Here is a 25610-nt window from a genome sequence, read left to right as displayed (position 1 = left end):
TAGATATTGTCCGTTTTGAGCCCAAAGGAGCCCTCACGATTTTAAAACATGTCTACTTGGTTAAGAAGAGCATCTATATATATAAAGCCAGAAACTTTTTCCCCTATCCGATGTGGGACATCACAGCTGAGATTCTCAATATAACCAATATGAAGCCAACTTCACCGGCTGAAATTGACCTGGGAACTTTTCTTGGAATGCTGCTTCTTGTTGTTGTCATTCTTGGTCTTTTTTTTTTTTTTTGGTTTTTGCTTTTTTTACCACATTTTGAAATTGCCCGAGTAACTTATATCTGAAATTTTTTCTGTCTTCTTATACCATATTTTGTATCTGTTTGAAGGCAATGCATCAAACTATGAAATCAGAATCTAATATGCTAAAAGTTTTTTAGAAAATGTAAAAGATATCACACATTAAGCATACACAGCAAGTTCCTACTGAAACAGTTACTTAATGGAAGGATAAGGAAGCTCAAGTATTGAGTCTTTCTAATTGTTGTTCTTGTACTAAGCCTTTGAACCTATATAATCGGCTTTTATCAGTTATAAAATGGAATAGTGCTTGCATTTGTAATTCACATTCTGGTTGAGTGGCATACATGTAGGTTGTGACAGCTTCCTAGTCCCACAAGATTTTAAGAGGGCTTAGACTAAACAGGCAATTTGACCAGAAAAACAATTTTCTGTTTTTAAGAAAAAAAGAAGAGAAAAATATGTTTAGCAACCAAAAAACAGAATATGGTTTTCTATTCTTAAAAATATAAAACAGAACAAAGTGATTTCTTGAGAACATGTTTTAGTTGATTTTACTTATTTTTTGGGGGGTGTTTTAAAAAATAATTACTTAAATATAAAAAATGAATGAAAATAAAACATTAAAATTAAAAGTTCTCTTTAAAAAATAATTCAAAACCTATAAAGTAGGTTAAGAACATTTCAAGTCCTCAAACATGCTTTTGTTCTATAAAACATAAAAAATACTTTTCAATAACAGTTATGCAAAACTAAACTTTGTTTGACAACTATTTTTTCAAAAACAATTTTCTGTTTTTTAGAAGAAAAAAAATAGAAAAACATGTTTAGCAATAACAAACAAGGTGTTTTAAGTTGGTTTCAGTTGTATTCCAAGAATTGTTTAAAAAAAATATTTATACAAATATAGAGAATGGATGAAAATTAGCGCTATAGATATTTTTGTTTTTTCAAAACATATTTAGAAATTTATAAAACATGTTAAAGAACATTTCAAGTTTTCAAACAAACCTTCGTTCTACAAAACATCATAAAATGGTTTTAAGAAACTCCATTAAATTCTTGATGGTTTAAAACTCAAAATTGTGAATATTTTCAGCCTTAATTTCTTTGTATCAGATAGACTTGTAGATTTCTAGCTCAAGAGAGGTCTGGACAAAGTACTCTATTATGCGCATGACCCAAAAATTGCATTGTAGTTCCTCTTATGTTGAATATAAAGATTATAGAGGAATGCGAGAAGCAGATGGGAGAGGAGATTGAAGACCTGGTAGAGATAGTGATGACGGTGCTGCCACCTCCCCAAACCCAAATGAATCTCGAAGAAGAGGTTGGTGTGGATCAATAGAAATTGCTGAAGGGGATCAAATGACATAGGGTTTGGAAATTTATGTGATCCCAACTATTAAAGCTTATTTAAAAATAATTTTAGAAAGCGTTTTTAATCTTTTTAGCACTTGAAAATGGATTCTTAATTATTTTTTTGCTTAGTTAAATGACGTGTATTCTATTGTTGAAATAGTTAAAAAAATCAATTATTATATTATTTGACATATATTATCTTATATTACATATAATAATACAATAATACATACATCATCAATTATTTTTTCTAATTTTTAAGAAAAAATTGAATTTGATAGCATTTTTTGCTAAAGGAATTATTATATTAATTAGTTAATACCTACAAGGCTACAAGGGAAGGAGTTGTAAAATAATCTTATATGAAAAGTTATTTTATCATCGGCAAACATCATAATGGAACTTAAGTAAATGTAATTTTATAATGAGTGTTGAAGAATTTTCTTTTAAATTCTCGAGATGTTGACATATAAAATGATTACAATATTTTTGGTTAATATATTAGGATCCGTTTGACCATGTTTTTTAAAACTTATTTTTAAAATTGGTTTTTTTTTAAATTTAAAAACAAGTTTTAAAAAATATGACCAAACAAGTCTTTATTTTTCTTTTGTTTTAAAAAAAATGGTGAAAACAACTCTAACGTGTTCACTAATAATTATTTTTTATTTCATTTTATTTTTTTAAATTTTTTGTATACTTTGTGAGGAATATTAAACTCCTATTTTGTTAATTAAACCTGTCAAAACTCTAATGTCAAATGTTGTTATGTATTATAATATGGTATGACATCTCATAAAATTGGTTATAATATATTACTCAATACTTCATGTTTTTTATATATATTTTCTATTTAGTATATATATATTTGGATAGAGAGGTGTTTTTGATCAAATTTTGTTCTCCAAAAATTGAAAACTGTTTTAAAAATTGTTTTTTGAAAACAGTTTAAAAAAATGTTGCCCATACATCCAAATCAATTTTTTGTAAGATTCATGCTTTTCCTCCAACACAATAAAGAAATATATTTTTATGTAATTTAAATTCAAAAAATATAATTATATTCCTCTTTAATAAAAATCCTTTTAAAACATAATTTCTAAACATAAAATTCAAACAGATGGGTTGTAATAATTGCTCTATTTCCACTTCTTTTACTATTAAATATAGTAATTAAACCAAAGGCTTTTAATGCTTGGATTTTTTTCCTAGTTGGCACCTTTCATTGAGAAATTATGATAATTTCTCAATATTATTTTCTTTTATTTTCTACTCTCAAATTTTTAAAGTTTTATCTTATACTGCAAGTAATTTAATATAAATAGTTTCAATTTGAAATTATAGGTGTTATAAAAATTAATTTTTTTAATCAAAAGTTTAAGTAAGTAATTAATTGTCATCAAATTCAAGAAAATGTTCTAACAATTTTAATAAATTAATTTAGAACAAATGTTTGTATCCCCTTTACGAATATGGGTTTAATGCACCAAATATTTATATATTGTGTCCTCCATTGTTTTAAGTGGCTGAAATAATTAATAATAAATAAATTTTAATTTTAATATATTAAATTAGAAAATATTTAGTTAAAATGAATAAAATAATTTTTAAATTATGAATCTAATATTTCTTATATTTTTTCTTAAAATATAATTCATTTTTTTATATAAATATATTTTATTATTTCAAGTATTTATAGGTAGATTTTCGGGTTATTTTTATAAAAAAAATAACAATAATATTTTTGTCAAAATAAGATAAAAAGGATAAAAAGTTAAATTTTAAAAATTGGATTTTCGCTAACCCATATTAAAACAATTAAAATATAAATTCATGCATGAAAAAAAAATTAAGAATAATTTCAAATGAGAAAATAATAAATTATTTTATTATAATATATTTTAATAAAATTATTTATGAGTAAATGATGCCATCAAAAAAAAAATATTTTTTAATAAAGTTTGTCTTAATATGGATATATTTATAGATTTAGTAAAATATAATTACTATTTTTAAAATTTAATATATTTTTAAAAATTATTTTTGATTATCTTTATTTTTTTAATTTTTAAATAAATTCATTAACACGTAATAGGAAAAGGGAAAGAGGGTGAAGAAAAAACCGAGGTGTCAGTAACGTAGAGAGAGAGATTGGAAGGCTGCCACGTTTAAAAACCAACGGCGCTTCATACAACTCGTGAAATTCCGATTCCATGGTCGATATCCTCAAAAGAGAAGACCAAAATCGAAGCGGTTTCGACTACTTCTCCGTAAGAATTTCATATGCTTCATGTTTTCAAATTTTGAGATGCTTGTCTGTGGTTTTGCTTTTTTAGTTTTGGTTTCTGATGATTCACGATGACTCCGAACAAGATTTGAGAATTGGGTTTGTTTTTTTTGGGGAATTGGGCGGGTGCCATGATTCTAGGGTTCGTTTGAATATCTGTAGCTGAGGATTTGAGGGGTTAGATTTTGGTATTGTTGGGTTTAGCCTAGGGTTCATGAAGAGTATTTAGATGGCAATGTCGGCGAATCACAATAAAACCCCCGGAAAGAGTGTTGGATTGGGATCAGTTAGCAGTGGAAATGTGGGGCAAACAATGCCTCTGAACCACCAACCCCATCTTCTCTCTCAGTCACAACCTCAAACACTTGGTGGGACTCACTTTCCTGGTCATTTTCAGTTGTCTGAGCCACAGGCACAGGCTTTAGCACAAACCCAGTATGCGCAAGCACATGCGCAAGCGCAGGCTCAAGCGGCTCATGCCCAATTCCAAGCTCAGTTGCAGGCTCAAGCTCAGTCCCTTGCCCAGTTGCATAGCGCTGGGACTAGTAATTTGGGCGTTTCCTCGCCCTCTGTTTCGACCCCAGGTACGGGGAGTGCCAAGCGGGGTAGTCAGAAACCACCTTCACGGCCTCATGGTTCGGCCAATGCTACTAATCCAGCTTCTCCATTTAAGACCATGGAGCTGACCCCTGCAGCCCGGAGGAAGAAGCCAAAGCTTCCAGAAAAGCAAATACCTGATAAAATTGCTGCCCTAGTGCCGGAGTCTGCTATTTATACACAGTTGGTTGAATTGGAGGCCCGGGTGGATGCTGCTCTTGCAAGAAAGAAGACTGATATCCAAGAGTCCCTCAAAAACCCTCATCGTGTTCAGAAAACACTTCGGATTTATGTTTTCAATACTTTTGCAAATCAGACAAGAATGAACCCGGAGAAAACAAACGCAGAGCCTCCTTCATGGACACTTAAGATAATTGGGAGGATCTTGGAAGATGGGGTAGACCCTGTCCTTGCGGGAACTAGTGATAAATTGAGCTCTTCATACCCAAAATTTTCATCTTTCTTTAAGAAAATGACTATTTACTTGGACCAGGGTCTTTATCCGGATAACCATGTAATTTTATGGGAGAATGCTCGGTCTCCTACACTTCATGAGGGCTTTGAAGTGCAAAGGAAGGGGGATAAAGAATTCAACGCAATAATAAGATTAGAAATGAATTATGTACCTGAAAAATTTAAACTTTCAACAGCCCTGTCGGAAGTTCTTGGACTTGAGGTAGATACACGCCCAAGGATTGTAGCTGCAATCTGGCACTATGTGAAGAGTAGGAAGTTACAGAACCCGAATGACCCCTCATTCTTTGTGTGTGATCCACCTCTTCGTAAAGTATTTGGGGAAGAGAAAATAAAATTTGCCATGGTTCCACAAAAGATATCACATCATTTGTCTCCCCCACAACCTATACATTTGGAGCATAAGGTCAAGCTTTCAGGGAATAGTCCAGCTGGAACTACGTGTTATGATGTGTTGGTTGATGTACCTCTTCCATTAGAGAAGGAAATGTCTGCTTTCTTGGCAAACACTGAGAGGCATAAAGAGATTGATGCCTATGATGAAACAATTTGCGCTTCTATAAAGAAGATTCAAGAGCACAATCGAAGGCGGGCTTTCTTCCTTGGTTTCAGTCACTCTCCAGCAGAGTTTATTAATGCTTTGATAACTTCTCAAAGCAGGGATCTAAAACTTGTTGCAGGAGATGCAAGTCGTAATGCTGAAAAGGAGCGGCGAGCTGACTTCTATAACCAACCTTGGTAAGCTTCTTTCTTCTCTCTTAAACTCCACTTTCATTGTCTATTTTCTAGCGTATATTTGATATAAGTAGCGGGGGAGATGATTTCAGTCACTGATGCAGATATTTGTGTTTCTCACTAGTGAAGGTCTGTTCCTTAGTGTTCCCATTCACTGTACTAGTTTTATCTTATTGGATCTCATGAGTGACTTAGCTAGCTCCCCATGGGTGATTTGTTCACTACAATTATATTATTTGAGTTGTAATCCTCCCAAATAGGTGTGGGCTGTGTGGCTTATGTGGTCTGGTTGCCTATATTACCTCTTTAGTTATCACAGAAAAGGACCGAGTCCTGTTGAATTTTTGAAATGCATGAAAAATCATCTTGATTTGAGTTTTATTCACACTGTATAAAATATTTTGATATAAAATAAATAGTTGAGATATTCATATCAAGATGATCCCTATGTTATTTCATCAATTGACTGGGACCCTTATGCTGACATGAGATGCTATTGGTAGTTTGGTTGTGCTGGACTGGATTTTATTGGAGAGAAAGCTTATATCTGTTAAGGAATTATTACAGTTGTGGACTTAAAACAAAACCTTCAATTATTGAGAGGACGGTATTTTCTCTAGATGTGATTGATACTACGGGGAAGTCCTTGTTAAATTTCCGTTCATTGAATTCTAGTGGCGAATGATTCTGACATTCAGGCTGTTGATGCACACCTTTTCCTGTGATGGTCTTGTGTACTTACCCCCTTAAAACAAACAGTATATGGCATTGTATTTTTCAATTATAAGTTCCCAAACATGCCCATGGAAATTACAGATGAATATGAATTTAACATTTTGATGTTGTTGTTTTTGTTTGAGCATTGTGGTTGAGGAAATCATGGAGCCATGAGGGAATTCATCATTAGTTTCTTCTTTGTAATCATGTCAGATGAAACTTTATTGATACTGGTTGAATTCCACAGGGTTGATGATGCTGTTATCCGCTACTTGAACCGCAAGCCTGCTCCCGGAATGGAAGCACATGAATAGGGATTTGTTGAATTGCCAAAGGTAAGGTATGCCTGAGATACTTTTTACTTTATATCCCCAGGTATTGGTGGCACAGGCATTGAGGTTATTCGACTTTCTGTTGTTGGGTACGAGAGGACTGGATAGTCTAGAGGAAGAAATTGGTTGTAGTGGCTTTAGGCTCAAGTTCTTTGTCAAACTTGTAGTAGAAGTGTTTTATTGTCTTGTATCTGCTCAATGCTAAAGTCTAGTTGATAGAAATTTTTTGAGACATGCCTGTTTGAACATTTAGAGACCTAGATATTAACTCATTTTGCTCTTCTATTCCTTGGATCGATAGTGTTTAAACTACTCTGCTTGAACTCTCTAGCTCTAATTTTCCTGTGATCTTTTGATTTTAAAGCATCACTTCATAATTCTCTGTATTTTCATGTCCTTTGCCTTCATCATTGGAACTATATTATTGGTGAGGAGCATGTACCATGGAGTTGCTTAATAAAGGCCTTTGGTTTGAATTATTTTACTAATCTTTTGTTTTGTTAGAATTGATGGTTCATGTGCATATGTTTGTCTGGCTGTTTAGAGATATAAAATTTGAAACCTGAAAAGGGTTTGAAGGATGCGGGTGTGATCATACCATAACTACTGCATCGAATTCTATCAAAACTCCATAGTTAAGCATGTTTGGACTAGAGTGGTACTAGGTCTTATTGAAAGGAGAAAAATGAAAAAGGAAAGGGAAATGCTAAGAGGCATTTCGAATATCTGTTCCAAACTATTTCGTCTTTTGTAGTGCCTTTCAACAAAAGAAAGGAAGACAAGTTCTTTAGGCTTTGTTTGGTTCCAAAGAAAGTTTGAAGTACAGGAAACACAAAGAAAAGAGAAGGAAATTATCCTGGTTTGGTTGTCCATGAAAAAATTTAAGGGAAAGCAAATTAAATTTATAAATAATGCTCCTTTTCGTACCTTTTTCATCTCTCTCTATCTCTCTCTCTCTCTTTTTTGTTTAAAGAAAAATGAGGAAATTATTTGAGGAGGAAACTCTTTTAACATTTTATATCCTGTTTTCATTAGCATTTTTTTTTTCTCTCATGGTATTCAAACGTGAGAATTTTTTTTTCTTAATTTTTTTTTTCTTTTTGTTATCACTTTTTAGCAACCAAACATAGCATTCCAACAGTAAACAGCACATGGAGTTAATTTGATAGGCCTTCCTTATTGGTGTAATGTGGGTTTGTCGATATTTGTAAAATTAAAGATATTTAGTTTCTGATTTGGGGATCAAAATTTTCTAAATATTTTATAAAGATAAAGATTACCATAGATCATCTTTTAATTTATGGATATCTTATCTTATAGTCCTTAAGAAAGTTTGAAAAAAAAGAAGAGAAAAAGTGGAAGGAAAAGTTACCAAATTATTTTTACATGATTTTTTAAATTTATTTCACTCATTTTCCTATTCCATATCAAGTTCATATGATCTTAAAAATATGTAAAATTTTAATTAATTTTAAGTAATTTTAATTATATTTGATTTTCTATCATATTTTTTTATAATAAAGTAAATATGATTTTTTTTTTTGTGATTCTTTTTCTTTTTTTAGTATTTTTATAAATCATATATAGCATGAAAGTATTTATCCATTTTATATTAAGATATAATATAGAAAGTTCAAGTTGATAACAATTTTTTTCTACTCTCTTGGATTATTTATACTAATACAATTTTTATGGGCGTACTTTGGGTTTTCGGTTTCTTTTATTTTAATAAAAATAAGAATATTTATGTTTAAGATATATTTATTTTAATAAAATTATGTATATTTTTACATTTATATATAAAGAAAGTATCTCATTACTACTCAAACTTAGGTTTTTCCATATTTAAAAATAGGTTTTTGAATAACTTTTGAGTGTAAATCATTATCTTTTACTTTAAATATACGGTAAGCCCCAAATTGAGGGTTAATGTTTGCATGCTATGAAGAATGTAGCAAGAGGAGGAATTTAGGTATAACAAAATGGATTTCAACACCACTTCAATAAAAGGGAGTAGATTTAATCCGGATATAGTGAGTTTAAGGTGTAATTGAAATGAATTTCAATATTGGATGATACATAAGATACCATTTTGATACAAGAAATGCATTTCAATATCATTGTGGAGGTATCGAAGTCCTCCATTGTAGTTAAGCGGAGATCCAACGAATTTAGAAGATTATTGAAATAGATTTAGAAACCATTTTGATACAAAAGATAAATTTTGATACAATTGAAGTATTGAAATTGTCCTGAATAAGCATTTCAGAGATAGAAAGAGTTTGAAGGATTATCAAAATGAATATTGATATCATTTTGATATATTGCGATACCATTTCGATGCAGGGTGATACATTCAAATATAATTTTGATACAAGGAGCAAAATTTCGATACATTATGATACATGAAAATACACTATAATCACAGGTCGAGACACATTCGATACCACATTGGAAGCATGCTAGAGGTCCAGAAGATTGACATTTATCAAAATCTTTCCAACACTACTATGGTGCTATTGAAATATTCTATACGAGCTGCGATTTCTAGAACTTCAATATGAGACTTTCTTCATTCAACTTTTTCACATATTTTTGGATATTTAGGAATTTTAATTATGTTTTTAGATTAGTTTTCTACATTGGAAGCATGCTAGAGGCCTATAAGGTCTGAGCATTTATCAAAATCATTCCAACACCACTACGGAGGTATCAAAATATTCGACAAAAGTTGGGATTTCCAAAATTTCATTCCAAGACTTCCCCATTCAAGTTTTTCACATATTTTGGAAATTTAGGAATTTTAATTATGTTTTTAGGTTAGTTTTCTATAATGATATAAATACTATAGAGAAGATAGATGATAGAGATATAGAATAGATATAGACTAGAGAGAGAGAGAGAGAGAGAGAGAGAGAGAGAGAGAGAGAGAGAGAGAGAGAGAGAGAGAGGGGGGGGGGGGGGGGGAATTGTCATGGGCAATTATTTTGGAGTTTTCAATAAAATCATTCATAGTTTGGCTTGATTTAATGCATGGTGTTAATATGAGCATTATGATCCAGGAGAGAGAAATGCTAAGAAAAGATAGTAACTTTACATAGTATTAAGTTTTTAATTTTTAAAATTTTGTATACAAGTTAAATTCCTTTGTTAGGGATAAGTAGGATACATGTTAGAGGGTCCTTTGATCCATAAAAGTTTATGATCAATGACTGATTTGATATGGTTCTATGTGATTGATAATTGAAGAGAATCTATCAAATGAATGTCAGATTTTAAATAGTCCTTTGTTAGGGATAAATAAGATGCATGTTAGAGGGTTATTTGACCCATAAAAGTTTATGATAATGTCTGACTTGATATGATTCTATGTGATTGATAATCGAAGAAAATCTATCAAATGAATGTCAGATTTTAAACATCTTAAAGATTAAAACTTTTTATCATATTAATTGTTAAAGAATGGATTTCAAGTTTTAAAATATGATTCCAAGCTTGGATGACTTATATCGGTGATTAAGTTTTAATTAGTTGTTGTTATATCTCGGTCCTTAATAAGGACTTTTGAAAATCTCCACTTGTTTATCATTATTTTCCCAATTAAAAATTCAGTGTACCAATCTAATTGATTTTTCATTTAAAAGTCATTATTTGATTCGATCTAGATAAGATTAATTAAATTTTCTGTTTCTTTGAGGGCTATAACTTGAAATACTATAAATTCGTGGTGATCATTTTTCTGATTTTTCTTTACCAATATGTAATTAGGCTTAGTACACTATCATTATTTCAAAGAAATATCTATAAAAGCTAGAACTAAAAAGGGAAAAGGAAAAGTCTTAACAAAAGGGTGATTCGCTTATTTAATATGGTTGGTCTTCCATTAAATTTGATTGATGGAATCAAGTAAACAATCTTATCCTTGGGTCCCTTCCATCACTCAAAATTAACTCTTAAGAACTACTTATGAGACCTCATAATCAATGAAACTGACCTCTTTTCTTTGACATTGCTGCCATTAATGGCAATTCATGTTGACATGATTATGGGCACAGCATTTTTCTTCATTTTTTTTTTGGGTTGTTTTGCTGCTCTTTTTCAGCTTGGAGGCATGGAAGGAAGTATGGATATATTTGGATAATTTTCCTTATTCCCTATGGAGATTCCTTATTCCTTCCGAAGGTTATTTCTTAATCAAAGTTGATATTTAAAGAGATTTTTGAGATATATTTGGATAATGGTAACTCTTACTTTATATATATATATATATATTCTGAATTTTTATTTAATTTAAAGACAACTTATCTTCCTCTTGCATGGTGCCTATGTGACATGTTATAATTTGATTTGATAGAATTATTGTTTGGTGATATTTCTTTTGGTGTGTACTTATTTTGTATTATATATTTTTAATTACATTTAACAGTTAATAAGTGGTTCAAAATTTTTATCACTCTTCATTGGGTGTAGAAAAATGACCGGTGGCATGAAGAAATGATATTTTGTCATCAAATAAGGGATGAAAGTATAAAATAATGAGACAAATATAAGTGCAAGGTAATGAAACCAAATATAAAATACAAAGTAATATATTATTGGAAGTTATAGGTAGCAAAATTTGATACGATTCATTAACACAACTCAAACTCTATACACTTTTTGTGGGTTTGAGTTAAATTTGTGTGAAACTATATAATATGAATTTGACCCAAATTAACTAATTTAATAATTTTGATAATTAACTTAATTATAATTTTAAACTATCTCACTTTTGACTCATTTTAATGAGTTTTAAAATAAATAGGTCAATTAAGTTAAACATATTTGATTGAAATACTAATCTTAGACTTATATAAGACTTAAACCGGTTAAATGAGTTACACAATATACTACCTATTTAATAATTAAGTAGTATTTAAATTTATGTTTTTAAGAGACTTTTCATAAAAAACAATTTTTTTTTCATAATTTATTTAAAAGATAAGTTGTCTTTTAAAATAATTTAAAAATATTTTCAATTATTTTTTTTATAGTTTTCTAAAAGGTAATTCAAAATACGAAGATATTTAGAAAGTTCTATATTCCACAGAGTGTATAGTATTTTTATAAAAAAATACAAGTGGGGAATACTATTTCTCATATTTAAATTCCCAAATAAAATTTATTTTGAAAATAATTAGATTTTGTTTGAAAAGTGCTTTCGAAAGTGATTTTAAAAAATAGTTTTTGAAAATACTTTTAAAAAAATGTTATATAACAAAAACATGTTAAAAAACTTGAAAGATTTTTAATTCTATTTTTATGTTTTTAAATATGTTTTAAATATATATAAAATTTATTTTTAATCATTTTCTATATTTGTATAATTATGAAATAATCTTTAAAAATTAAGAAAAAACAACTAAAAGATGTTTTTCTAAAACTATCTTGTTTTCTATTTTTAAGAACATAACATTGTTTTCTTTTTTTTTTTATTTATCAAATGACCTTTTTTTTTAAACAAGACAATCATGTTTTTGAAAAATAATTACAAAACAAGGGTTTGTTTGGCAATCGTTTTCAAAAATAATTTTTTATTCTAAAAAAAAACCCGTTTAACAAATAGAAATTGTTTTTTATTTTTTGTTCATAAGAACAAAAAATAAAATATTTTCAAAAAATATATTTTAGATGTTTTCTATTGTTTTTGCTTATTTTTTGAAAATTATTTTATAAAATAATTATATAAATACGTAATAATTAAAAATAAAGCAGTAGATATAAATTTTATTTTTAAAATATTAAAAACGAGTTAAAAATATATGAGGTTGTCAAACAAGATTTATAAAGAATAGTTTTCAAAAAAATTTCTCAAACTGTTTTTCAAAAAGGTTAACAAACAAGACCACGCGGACACAGACACAAGTCCTAAGAGTCTGATAGAATCAAAAAATGAAAATCAATCATACAATATTGATATGCCAACTTTGCCACTGAATTTAAAAGCACGCGAGTCATCTTTATTCAATCAAAAAGTGGAAACAATCACACACCAAATTATTGACTTGTAGGGTTGATGGGTCACTTTCATTGTAGGTTTATGATTTGCATGTCCAATCATTGAAATCTAACTTAAAACCAACCATAAGGTGAAACTTTTTGAAGAAGTGGAAGAGTATTAAAGTTTGATTAGTATTTGTGACCAAATATGATATATTTAGATTTTAGGAATCATATAGGGGGAAAAAAATAGACATTTATAGAGAGGGGATAAAAAATTTGTGTGGTAAATACAATAAAATAGTTTTCAATAATTTTAATTATTTTTATTTGTATAGACATACTTTTTAATAATATTAACTATTTTGACTTAATAATTATATCATTAATGACTTATTTTGATTCCTCAAATTTAATCATTGTTTTCAAATTATTGAGAGAAGGATAAGAACGAGCGACAATGACGATTGGTCTTATTCATTTTTGTAAAACTAACAATGAAGATATCTTCTTAAAAAGGCAATAAGGAATATAAATTAATTTTAAAAAGATTTAAAAAGTTTCACAAGATATGAGATATGATAGTTAGGTTGATTGTACCAAACATAATTAGTGCATCATCTGCCATATCGCCATAAAACTCTTACATATTCAACTCCCTCCAACCACATTCCATGTGCCAATGTTTTTTTCTCTTTGAAAAATATCATTTTTGCATCTTAATCTTTTTCTTTTTGGAAAAACTTTAGAAAAGAACGGTGAGATTGGCTAAATTTGAGCCTACATCTCCAAATTATGCCCTCTATTTGGAGCACCTAATAATAAACTCTTTCCAATAGTATCATATGTGTCTTATCTTTTTTAAGTATATTAAGGGACAATGAACAAGACCTTAGATTAGAAATGAATTCATGAGATTTGAAAAAAGTATTATAAGACACTCTCTTCACAATATTACTTGTGCCCTTATTTCTACATTACTTCAAATATTATATTTATGTATAATCGTGCATTTTCTTTTGTTTCCTCTATGCACATGCGATATAGTATGACTAACAATATATATCAGATTAACTTGAACTAAAGCTTTTTAGTAGATAAAAAAATGTATTCATAATGCATGGGCCTCTATTCGTCTCTTTTAAATTTCGATTTTTGTATATTCTCATAACATGTTTGAGAGTAAAGTGTTTTTAATTAAAATATTTTCTTTTCGAGAGAATTATTTATCAAGCATTTCTTTAGGAAGTATTACAATTGATTTTTCAACATTTTAAAAGTATTTTTAAAATTTTGTCAAATATTTGATTTTTTTTTTCTTTTAAAAACGGTCTCTTAGCTAGTAGCATTGTCCATGTACTCTTATTCTACCAAATATTCTTTAAAATTACTAGACAAACTTATTACAAAGAGAAAATAAAATTTTATCTATTTATTCTTTACTCTGCCAAATATTTTGAAAATTTATTAGGAAAAGATAAAAAAATTGGACTTTAATTGGAAGTGCTTCCAATCTACCAACAAAATATGGCCATTATTAATGAATGAAGGAAATGAAATAAATAAATTGATTTGCAAACAAATGGTGGTGGAAGAGAGCTCCACCATGGATACAAACAAAGGAGGGTCTATGAGGTTGATGAGAGTTAAGCTTGGGCCCACATCATTTTTTTTAATAAGATATTAGAAAACAAATAAAAGTAAGAAATTGCAAAAATTTGAAAGTACAAGAAGAGAAGAGATGGGATTTGGAGGAATATCCTATGGAAAACTATATGGTATTGAATGGGTGTTTAAGTCAACTTAAAAAAATCTATGTCTTCTAAGTGTATAGTAAACAATAATATTACTTTAAAGATATAAATTAATAAGATTTTTTTTATATATATATACTATATGATGATGTATGATTGTCTGTCACTTTTTAATATCATATTAAAAAGTGACGTTTCATAATATATAATATAGGATGTCTCGTTTTTATTATGATACAGGTAAAAAATTAATAAGTACAATATATTATCTCTTAATTAAAAAATAAAATGATAAAAGATTAAGAGTATATTTTTAATAAAAATATATATTTTTTAGAAATGTTTTAAAAAGAATTATCTATCAAATATTTATTCAGAAAACATGTAAACGATTTTTCAAAGTTTTAAAAATATTTCTTAAATTTTATGTTAAAAATGTTATTTAAAAATATTATTAATGGTACTTTAAAAGTACCCGTATATAATTCCTCCAAACACGACGGGATATTGATCTCTTTTGCTTTTGAATCTCCCATATTTACCATATGTTTTTTGTATTTTAAAATCTTGGATTTTTAACATTTTACACAGAAAATTATTTTTCTTTTTATTTTGGGATGGTAGAGGTTGGGGCTATAAAGAAGAGAAAAAGAGATATCTTTTTATTTATTTGTTTTAAATTCTCTTTAAGTGTGGGTAGTTCATCTATTCTAATAAAGAGAGTTCCGCCCATTTAATGGAGGGTCGGTCTCCCATTAAATTTGATGGATGGAATCAAGTAAAACAACATTTTCATTAGGTCCTCTTCCTCTTCCATCACTAAATATTGATTTTTGGGAACAACTTCTAAGACTTTTAAGACCTCATCGTCAGTGTAGGCCCTGTAGGAGGGCTTAAATTAAAGTGATCACTTTGATGCTCTTATTGGCTAGCTGACATGATTCGGAAAAGACATTTCTTCATTTTCCTTAATTTTCTAGCCTTTTCTTTTTTCCATAATTCTTATCGTCTTCTTCTTCTTTTTTTTCTCTCCATAATTTACATTAATTTTTGCAAATATTTCTACCGTTTTTAATATCTGCCCAAAGCATTTCAAATTTGGCAAAATTTAGGAAATATTTTTAAAACTATAAAAAATCATTTGTGATATTTTATAAAAAAAATACTTCATGCAAATGGTAATGATTATAGAAAATATTTATAACATTTTTAATTTTTGAAGAAAGAGAATTTTCAAGTGTTATAAAAGTTAGAAACATTTTCTACTATCACTATCAAACACACTTTTAGAGTCCGGTTGACAGTAATTCTAAAAAATGTTTTTAATATTTCTAATATTTAAAAAATTTTATATTTCAAGTATTAGAAGTAATAGAAACGCTTCCTAAAATTATTATCAAATAGATTCTTAATAAGCGATTCTTCAAAAAAACACTTTTAAAGAAAATATTTTTACTAAAAACACTTTGATTAAAATACACTATAAAATATACTCTTAAAACACAGTTGCATGATTCAAAAAGCACCCTTAAAACATTATATGATTATGTTAGAAGTCAACATCTCTGCTATTATCATTTTTAAAATAAAAATATGTATTTAAAGTTATATAATTCTCCCCACATTTTTCTATAATTTACACTCCCTCCACCCACTCTTTCATGAGAAATTTTTTTCTCTTCAAAGAAGTACAAAAATGGAGTGAAGGAGAAAAAGGGTAAGAAGGTGGGACTAAGATTAGGGGTTTTTCATGGGCATGCAAGGAAGAAGTTGAGGACAATTTTGTAATTTTATATGCATATTATAATGAAGGTTTAAAATAGGAATCCCCTTGACCATCTTATGCCGTTTTAAAAAGGATAATACTGCATAAAACATAATTGCAAGTGCTTTTTTTAAAAAGCTACAATCCTACCAACCTAAGTAAGCAGGTGTACTAGAAGATACGGTTACGGCTCATTTCCGCCACTTCTTTTCCGGACCACCACTTTGAAACCGCCGGCCATGTGAGCCGTCAGGAGGGGAACGAAAACCGGCCGGTTCGACCCGGCCGGCCTGATCTCGAACCTTCTCAAAATGGAAGCCACCACGTACTTCATCTGAATGAACGCCATCTCTTTCCCCAAGCACACCCTCGGACCAGCCTGAAAAACAGGGAACTTGTAGGGACTCACCGCCTTCAGAGGCCCGCCGCCGTCCGCCTCCGGTTCTTCTAACCACCGGTCCGGTCTGAACTCGAACCGGTCTTTTCCCCACAGATGCTCCATTCTCCCCATTCCATATGGGAAGTAAGTCACCCTGTCGCCCTCCCGGAGAGCGGTGCCGTCCGGCAGGGTATCGTCGGCAGCGGCGTGCTTGGAGTCCCATACTACCGGCGGGTACAGCCTCATGGACTCGCACAAGCACGCTTTCACGAAATTCATCTCTTTCAGAGTTTCGAAATCGAGTGGGTTTCTGTAGAGTGAGTCTACATGTGCGACAATGGCGGATTCGATGGGTGGATGCTGGGAGAGTAACCAGAAGAGCCACGTCATCGCTGCCGACGTTGTGTCCCTTCCGGCCATTATGAAGCTTATCACCATATCCCTCACCACCTCCTCGCCGTGACCCGCCGACAGCAGACTCGTCAGAAGGTCGCCGCCGTCTCCTTCGGCGCGGTCCTCTTCCAGCTTCCTCTTCTTGTTCTGAATAATTTCTCTCACCGAAGAATGAACCAGTTGTACGGATTCCTTGAGCTTCCTCTCGGAGCCGACATTAAACGCTCGCTTCATCTTCCACACGGCGTACACGGGCGCCATCCCTCTCATGGCGCAAATCTCCGACGCACGGTCGAAGGCCCGAACCAGGGGCGGCACCGGACGGGAAAGGTCCAGGCAACAGGGGTCGACGCCGAGAGAGACTTTGCAAACAGTTTCGAAAGCGAATCTCCTCAACACGTCCTGCAAATCCAAAACTTCATTTTTCTCCATTGCGGATTCTAACAACGGAAGTAGCCTCCCCTCCACTTCTTCTTCAAGGATTCTCATCACGAACTCTCGCAGAGACTTGGTGCTGAACTCATGGCTGGCGAGCTTCCTCTGCGAGCTCCACAGGTCGCCGTCAACGTTGAATATCCCGAAGCCAAGAAGGTCTCCAAGAATCTCAGTGAAGGGCTTCCCCTTGGGGAAGTTGCTGAAGTTCGTCTTCAGCACGTACTCCACATTGGCAGCGTTCGCCGTCACGACCGTCCGCCGCGCACCCAGCCGGTGCACCACGATGGTCTGGCTCGGAGACTCCGATAAAAGATCAGTGTACCACTCCAGCAGCCGGCGGCGGTTCTGGTAGAATGAAACCAGACATCCAATGAACGGGTACGATGGAGGACCAAAACGGCATGCTTTTTTCTTGAAAGCATGCTCAAACCCAACAGAAAATGTAATCGTAAGAAACAGAAACAGAAGAACTAGAAAGAGACCTTCGACAAGATCATCAAAAACCCACATGGCCATTTCAGCCGAAAAAGGAGATTTGAATTGGAGGTTTGGGTGGAATGGAGAAGAGGGTCGGGTTAGTATAAATACGTGCTTTCGAGAGAGGGGAACGAGGTCGACGATCACGTGCACAATGTGCAAAGCTCAGTAATACAATTTCCCGTATAGGAATAAATGACGGCGGCAATAAAAATAAGTGTGGACTTCGAGTGGACCCTTCGGAATTGCTGCGGGAGTAATACAAACGTGCGTAAATGCACGGATTGAAAAACGGCTATTCCATTGCGGTGAAACTGTTAATTGGGATCGAGTTGAAATTTAATGGAATCTCAGGATAGAATTGGATTTCTATCATGTTATCTAAAGTCGCTTTTTATAAATAGGGATTGGCACATGTTAGATATTTTCATTTCATATCACATTAGTTATTTTTATGCATTTATGGTTTTGTACACCAAATTATTTAATAAAAAAAATTAAAAAAACATTATTGTGGACAACATAGGAAAATGTTATCGCTAAATTCAATTTAAACCGTTGAATGATCTTACAAACATATAAGTAAATAATAGTAGAAACAATATTATAGTATTCATCAAACTTGTGATGTAAGTCCTTAAATGAATAATGAAATATGAATGGTTGGATGATGATACAAATATATAAAATTATAATATAAATTAAAAAGATAGAGATCCCAAAAAATGATATCGATGTATAAATACTTAAATTATCTATTTCTATAAAATAGGGTAATGAGATCAATGTTAATAAAAATCACATACACATGAGTAGAAAATTAAGAAAACTACGAGATTTTGATGTGGTTCGATGATCGATCTGATCCCTACGTCCACAGAGTACACCAATATTTAACAATCTATTAATCAAAGGAAAAAAACATACACTTGTGAAATTCTCGAAAAAAAAATCTCTCAATTACGATCACATTTTTTACAAAACAAAACCCTAAAACATTTGGTAATATAACTGGACCCGATATTATCATATAATATTACTATGTTATTTGTGTAGGACATAATAAAATAACTAATAAAATCTCACCCTAGTAGTTTTATCATAAGAATTATATATAGTGATAATAATATTCTTTGGATGCTACTTTGTGTAAGGCAGTCGAATATATAATTTTCCATATAATATTAATCACATGATTATCATAATGGATACATTGCAAATTAAATGAATTAGCTTCTTCTTTGTTTTTTTTTTTCTTTCAAAAAAGACAAATAGTTCCAAATTTTATTAGCATAATAGATTTTAAAAAATTACTAAAATAATATATTGTTGTATTATATTACTCATTATAGATAATATTTGAGGAAAGACTTCTCATGAAGGGAAAAAATAGGCGTGTTATTCTGTTTTATAGTTATTTTTGTACAATAATTGGTTTTAATATGGGATTTTTTTATATTATTTTTAAATGGAATCTATTTTTGTGCAATTATTATTTGAGATATAGCATTTATGCAAGTAGAGTAAATCTTTTAAAAGAAATGTCATAAAGACTTATCATGAAGGGAAAAAATAGGCATGTTATTCTTTTTTATAGTTATTTTTGTACAATAATTCGTTTTAATATGGGATTTCTTTATATTATTTTTAAATGGAATCTGTTTTTGTGCAATTATTATTTCAGATATAGCATTTATGCAAGTAGAGTAAATCTTTTAAAAGAAATGTCATAATTTAATTGAGTTAGAAATTGTTGGAATCTCAAGATATAATTGGATTTTATCGAGTTGAGGTGGTGTTTGTTTTTTTTTTTTTTTACGTAACTTTAAATAAAACTTAGAATTAAATAGTGTTAAGTATTAATTTAATTGTCTTTTTTAATATTTTATTTCTATTAAGATAATGTTTGTTTTTTTAATTTTTTTTGTTGAAAGTAATTTACTTTCAGACTTTAGGTTACTTTTTTTTTTATTACTTGTTATAAATTTTTGATTGAATAAAAAAAGTCAAAATATTTGGCTTGCTCTAGATGAAAAAATAATATGTTTTTTTCTTTACTTTTTAATGCTTAATAACAATAAAATATTATAAAAACAAATAATCTAATACTTAACATTATTAAACACTATTTAATTTTAAGTTCTAAGTAAAAAAACAAACATCATAATAAAATAATTATCTAAATGGATACATAGAATACAATTTTTGGAAATAAAAAAGAAAATAATTCCAACTTTTATTAGTAGAGTAGATAAAAAAGAGAAAATTCTACAACAATAAATTATTATTTTTCCACAATTATTAGTTTAGGCAAAAAAATTTCTATATTCTTTGAGGAAAAAATAGATTTTATATTATACTACCCTTTATGAATAATATTTGAGGAAATTCTCATGGGAAAGGAAAAAATAGGCATTTTGTTATGTTTTATAGTTATTTTTGTGCAATAATTGATTTGAAGATAGTATTTCTTTATATAATTTTTTTAAATGGAATTTATTTTTGTACAATTATTGTTTGCCGACATAGCATTTATGCAAAATAAATGCTCAACTGTCTTATTTGATTTAAGGGTTTCAATTTTTCAATTTATTTTAAATTTGTTCCGTTATTATGTCACTACATCATTTAATTTTTTATTTTACATTTGTAGCAATTTTAAATATAATTTTTTTTGGGTATTTTCTAACTCAATTTTCCCTATTTATTAAATGAAATATTTTGATTATCCCGTACTATTAGTTTAATAAATAAGTTCTTTTATTTTTCTCAAGTACCATTATTAAATGATAATTATGAAACTAAGTAAATTATTATAACGCTCGTGATACTTAAAATAGACTTTTCGATATTATAAAAACCTCCTCTTAATAATGATGTAATCATAATTCTTTCACTGGTTTTAACTTTTTACCCAATTAGATATATTATTCTTTTCATACTTTATTTGATTTTCAATTTATTAAGTTATGATATTTAAATATATTTTAAAATTTCTAAAAATGTACAAAGTATATTAAAAACTTCGAAAAATGCATTTACTTTTTTGCCCATATTGACTACTTCCTCTTTGGGGCCGTAAAACCGTCCATATTGTATGGTTCAAAATTATTCAACGCAAAAAATTCTTGTGATTGAAAAAAAAACTATCCAAATTGGAGCCCCGGATATGAAGATCCTAAGGGTTTATTTGAGAGTAATTATATTAAAAATGCTTCTAGTTTTTTATTAATAATATTTTATTTGTGTCTATTAATTTAAAATATTTATGAAAAGTGAAAAAAGGCAAGTGAAATTTTTTTGAAAGAGTATATTAAAATAATTTATTAAATTTTTTTTCAATTTTCTTTCCTTTTTTATTTTTTTTATATTTTTTCTTTAATTTTTAAAAATTAAATATAAGGTTATTTTTCCTCCGACCAAACTCAACTTTAAAACCACGTTTTTTCTTTTTCCTCCTACTAGACCCCACTTTGCTGCGAATGATCTTCAACTACACATTGGAAATCAACTTCATTCCAAAATAAATAAATAAAATAATCATACACCATTCGTCATCATTGCACAATTGGGTCCAATGACCCCTATCTCTTTTCTCCACTCTCATTGGTCCCCAATTTTTCTTCTTCTCCACTTGGCACATTTCTATTGCGTACTGAGATGGGTCACTTTGATTTTTAGCTTATCATAACCATTTTATTTGTATGTATATATATATATATATATATATATTTTCATTTTTTTTTTTTTTTATAATTGGTTGCGCCTACTTTTTGTCAATCATCACTATCATCAATCCAATAATAAGAAATGGGAATCTTCTAGCTCAACTCATTTGAAAAAAAACCAAAAAAGCGTCTTTGAGCCTCACAAGTGTGCTATGATTGGTTTTTGGAACCATTCTTAGTAGCGGTGGTCTGTGTTTTTTGACTTAAAGTTGAATATTTTAATTTTTTTTATTTAATTAAAAATAATTTATTAATATTAATTATCATAATTAAATTAAATTTATTGATACATTTTACTTTTACTTTTATAAGTTGATATCAATAATTTATTTTTGATGAAAAAGTCAAATATTTTAATTTTTTACCTTCAATTAAAAAACAAACACTACGACTTTATACATAGATATATAAAAAAACATACTTGCTTAAATAGAAAAAAAAAGTTATTTAATTAAAGGGGCAATTAAAATTTTAGATTTGAAAATTTAATCATTCGGTCTTTTTTAGCTTTATTTAAAAAAAATATATTTTTATTTTTGTTCTTGTAAAAATAATCATTTCTTTTAAACTATATGTAAATACTTCAAATGACAAATGACATTTATGTAAAAACAAATAGGTTATTTAAAAAAAAAATAGTTAAATTCACAAATATAATGATTATTTTATCCCCTTTAACCAATTATTTTATACTCTCGTATAAAACCAACAAAGATTATATAACAAAATGCTTTCGTGGTTGAGGGTCTATTTGGTTAGTGTTTCCAAGAATTGTTTTTTGTTCTTAAGAACAAAAACACTAAAAACATATTTGGTAAAAGGAGTCTTTTTTGTTTTTGGTGTTTCTTGTGTTCTCAAAATGCCTCTTTTTAGAGAAAAAAATAATAATGTTTTGGTTGTCTTTCTTATTGCTTAGAGAACAACAAGTGCACTTTGCTCTCTATGTATCCCAAATTTCTTTTAGAATTGTTGATGAAGTAGAGATCATCTGAAAAGATTTGCATTTCTCAAAACCAGATGGTCAGGCCCCATTTCTGCCATTTTTCTTCTTTTAATTGCGAGACTCATTTTATGCCTTTTGGCTTAATGGGTTTTGATGTTCTGCTAGGTTTTTTTTTTTTTTTTTTTTTTTAATTTTTTCCTTTTTTCTTCCTTGTGTTGTTTGTTGGTGTATAGTGGATAAGGATAGTCCGACTAACCTTCAAAGCTTATACAACATTTCCACTTGAACAAATGTTCGGATGAATTGTATAGGCATGCCATTTTGAAGTTTAAGTCAGAGAGTGAAAACTTGAGTAAGATAGATTTCTTGGAAAAGTGACAGCATCTCTTTTTTTGTGGTCAAGAATGACTATTTATTCTTGCCTAAATGTAACGTTTTCTTAAGTGTCTTAATAGTGCCTTTGATCGCGCGTTACCGCCTTTAATGTCAATGATTACTGGCCTATAACGATTGTCATGCTTTGATGAGCCTTAAAACTGACGATTCAACCTATTACACCAATCATGACAGTTCAATGTTTGTTACAGTTAATGCTTGTCAAGCAAGAATGTATAGTGCCCTACTTATTTATGTCCATCTAGTAAATGCTAGGTTATATGACTCTTGTGCTATTACATTATGATCCAAACGGTGCTATGAGATGACTATGAGCGTCCCACATTGTTGGTTTAGGTTTTTAGAGATGATAGCAAATGTTGATTTTTTTCCTTGAAATATTATAATTTTAAATTTGGGTTTTAATGATACTTTTAATCAAATGACCCAATTAGAAATGGACCGGTCAGATTTAGAAAGTTAGATGTGAGATTTAGGTTTGTCACCCCATTACTCCACAAGTCTTAACATTACCACGTTGCCCCAAAAGCCTTACCCTTGACACTCTTAAGTCCATCCAATCCCACGTGCCTTTTATCAAATACCTATATTTATAATAATAAATTAATATTTTTAAAATTATATATGTTTTTTCATTTTGATAATTTTATCCTTCAATTTTTATTCATTATTTTTTCATCAAATAACTCTCAAACCTCCCACCAACCCTCTATCAACCGCTTGTATTTTAGGAAATATTATTTAAAAATATTTAGAAGTGAAAAAAAAATTAATTCCTTATCTTTTAAAAATTTTAAGAAATGTTTTCAAGTACCCATTTTTAAGATAAGAATTCATATATTTTTATATGAAACTTTCTATTTTAAAACAAAAAAACAAAAAATATTTCCAAACATGCATTAACCTTCATATTTTTAAAATTATAAATATAGTTTCAAACAAATAAAAATATCCCTTATATTATTTTGTAAAAAATGTTTTGATATGAAATATAATAAAGAAGTTTGATGGAGGTTATTTTTTAAAGAGATTGAAAAATATGAAAAAAAATAATACTAACATTATGTTTGATTCCCGAAAACACTTGATAGAAAATGTAAAAAAAAATAACTTAAGATTTATAATTGTTCAACCAATATCCATTCTTCTCATTTTTCAACTAAATTAAGAGAGAGTCTATTATCTTCAAGACTTCATTAAGAGATGAGCAAACTCGGTTGATTGACCTATTCGAATGATTTGGTGATATAACCAATCAAACTTCTAAGTCAACTAGTGGTCACTACTAAGAGTTGCAAAAATAAGGTAAATTTATATTATAAATTATCAAGAAATTGATGATCTGAAATTTTCTAAACATAGGTCGACAAATTTGTGTTATGAAAGGATCCCTCATATACTTAGTTCAACTTATGAAAAATTGTACCTACAATGATGATAAATGCCATAAAATATGACTTTAATTTGTCTAATGTAAAGTGTTTTAAGGTTTTAAATCATGAAATAGATGCTTTGGGACTTTTAAAAAAAGGCACAAAATATAAACATTAAACAAATTAAACTCATTTGTTACCAACTATCAACTTAGTCATAACTCATAAACAAGACTATAAAATCAACAAAGTAAAAATTCCTCAATTTTCAAAATTAGGCCATACAACAAGTGCTCAAAACATCTTCTATTTTCATTTTTTTTTAATTTCTTATTTGTTTTTGTACTTTTTTCTTCAATTAGACCCAACTTTGGGTCCAATTTTAAAAGATGCCAACTTGACACCTCTAGTAAAAGCTTTAAAGCATGTTTTTTTTCTGTTTCTTTTTTTTCTTAGTCATCTTTATTCAACCAAAAAAATGGAAATAATGATATTCCATTTATATCTCAACCCCACCTCATACTTTTAATAAATGTTTCCGAATCTCTTTCACCACATGGGTGGCTTTCTAAATCCTCTTAAGGTCACTTACCCATCTCTCATTTCCTCCCTTTTTTGGCCTCTATTTTCATCTCCTCCACATGACTCAATTCTATGGGCTAGGGTCCTAGGGAAAAGCAGTACAAGGAGAAGGTGATCTTGAAAATAAGGCTAAAAACCCAAAATAAAAAGGAGAAAAAAAAAAGAGAGATTTTTGATAAGAGTACGGTAGTTTAAAAAAATAATTCCTAAACAATCGTTGTGAAAAAATTAATTCCAAATCTACCATAATTTTTGTCAAGTAGGAGAGATAATGTTATTTCCTTTTAAAATTATCTATTTGAAAAACAATTTATATATCAAAAAATCGTCTTTAGAAGATACAATTTCTAAAATTCATTTTTTAAAAAATTTACACAAAATCATCTCTTGAAGAGACGATTTCTAAAAGAAAAAAAAATGGGAAGAAATCATCTCTTGAATAGACGATTTTCTAAAAAAAAAAAAAAAGTTGGGAGAAGTCGTCTTTTGAGGAGACGATTTTCTCCCAAAAAAAGAATTTAATTAATGATATATTTTTAAATAATATAATTATTATAAATGTATATGTATATAAAACTAATTAATTTTATTTACTAAATTTAATATATAAAAAATTATAATTATTGAGATATTTATCAACAATAATATTTA

General features: G+C 29.4%; 2 protein-coding genes across 2 annotated transcripts; one reads left to right on the top strand and one right to left on the bottom strand.

Annotated features, from left to right (window-relative positions):
• Positions 1–3722: 3722 nt before the first annotated feature.
• LOC100250968 (SWI/SNF complex component SNF12 homolog) lies at positions 3723–7067 on the top strand. Its single transcript, XM_002279933.5, has 2 exons — positions 3723–5709; positions 6671–7067. The coding sequence occupies exons 1-2, from the start codon at positions 4130–4132 to the stop codon at positions 6735–6737; spliced, it is 1647 nt and encodes a 548-aa protein (XP_002279969.2). The 5' UTR covers positions 3723–4129; the 3' UTR covers positions 6738–7067.
• Positions 7068–16258: 9191 nt separating this feature from the next.
• Positions 16259–18029, bottom strand: LOC100245827 (cytochrome P450 94B3). The gene has a single exon (XM_002279945.4). The coding sequence runs from the start codon at positions 17974–17976 to the stop codon at positions 16438–16440; it is 1539 nt and encodes a 512-aa protein (XP_002279981.1). The 5' UTR covers positions 17977–18029; the 3' UTR covers positions 16259–16437.
• Positions 18030–25610: the final 7581 nt, after the last annotated feature.

Source organism: Vitis vinifera, chromosome 17, assembly GCF_030704535.1.
Source record: "Vitis vinifera cultivar Pinot Noir 40024 chromosome 17, ASM3070453v1".
NCBI lineage: Eukaryota > Viridiplantae > Streptophyta > Magnoliopsida > Vitales > Vitaceae > Vitis > Vitis vinifera.
The sequence above is the reverse complement of the archived record's forward strand: the minus strand, read 5'-3'. Positions and strand labels throughout refer to the sequence as shown.

What these genes read in the sequence shown, in the direction of transcription:
- LOC100250968 (XM_002279933.5), top strand. Translation starts at nt 4,130, where the DNA reads ATGGCAATGTCGGCGAATCACAATAAAACCCCCGGAAAGAGTGTTGGA. An exon ending in GACTTCTATAACCAACCTTG is followed by an intron (nt 5,710 to 6,670) that starts GTAAGCTTCTTT and finishes TGAATTCCACAG; the next exon opens with GGTTGATGATGCTGTTATCC.
- LOC100245827 (XM_002279945.4), bottom strand. Translation starts at nt 17,976, where the DNA reads ATGGCCATGTGGGTTTTTGATGATCTTGTCGAAGGTCTCTTTCTAGTT.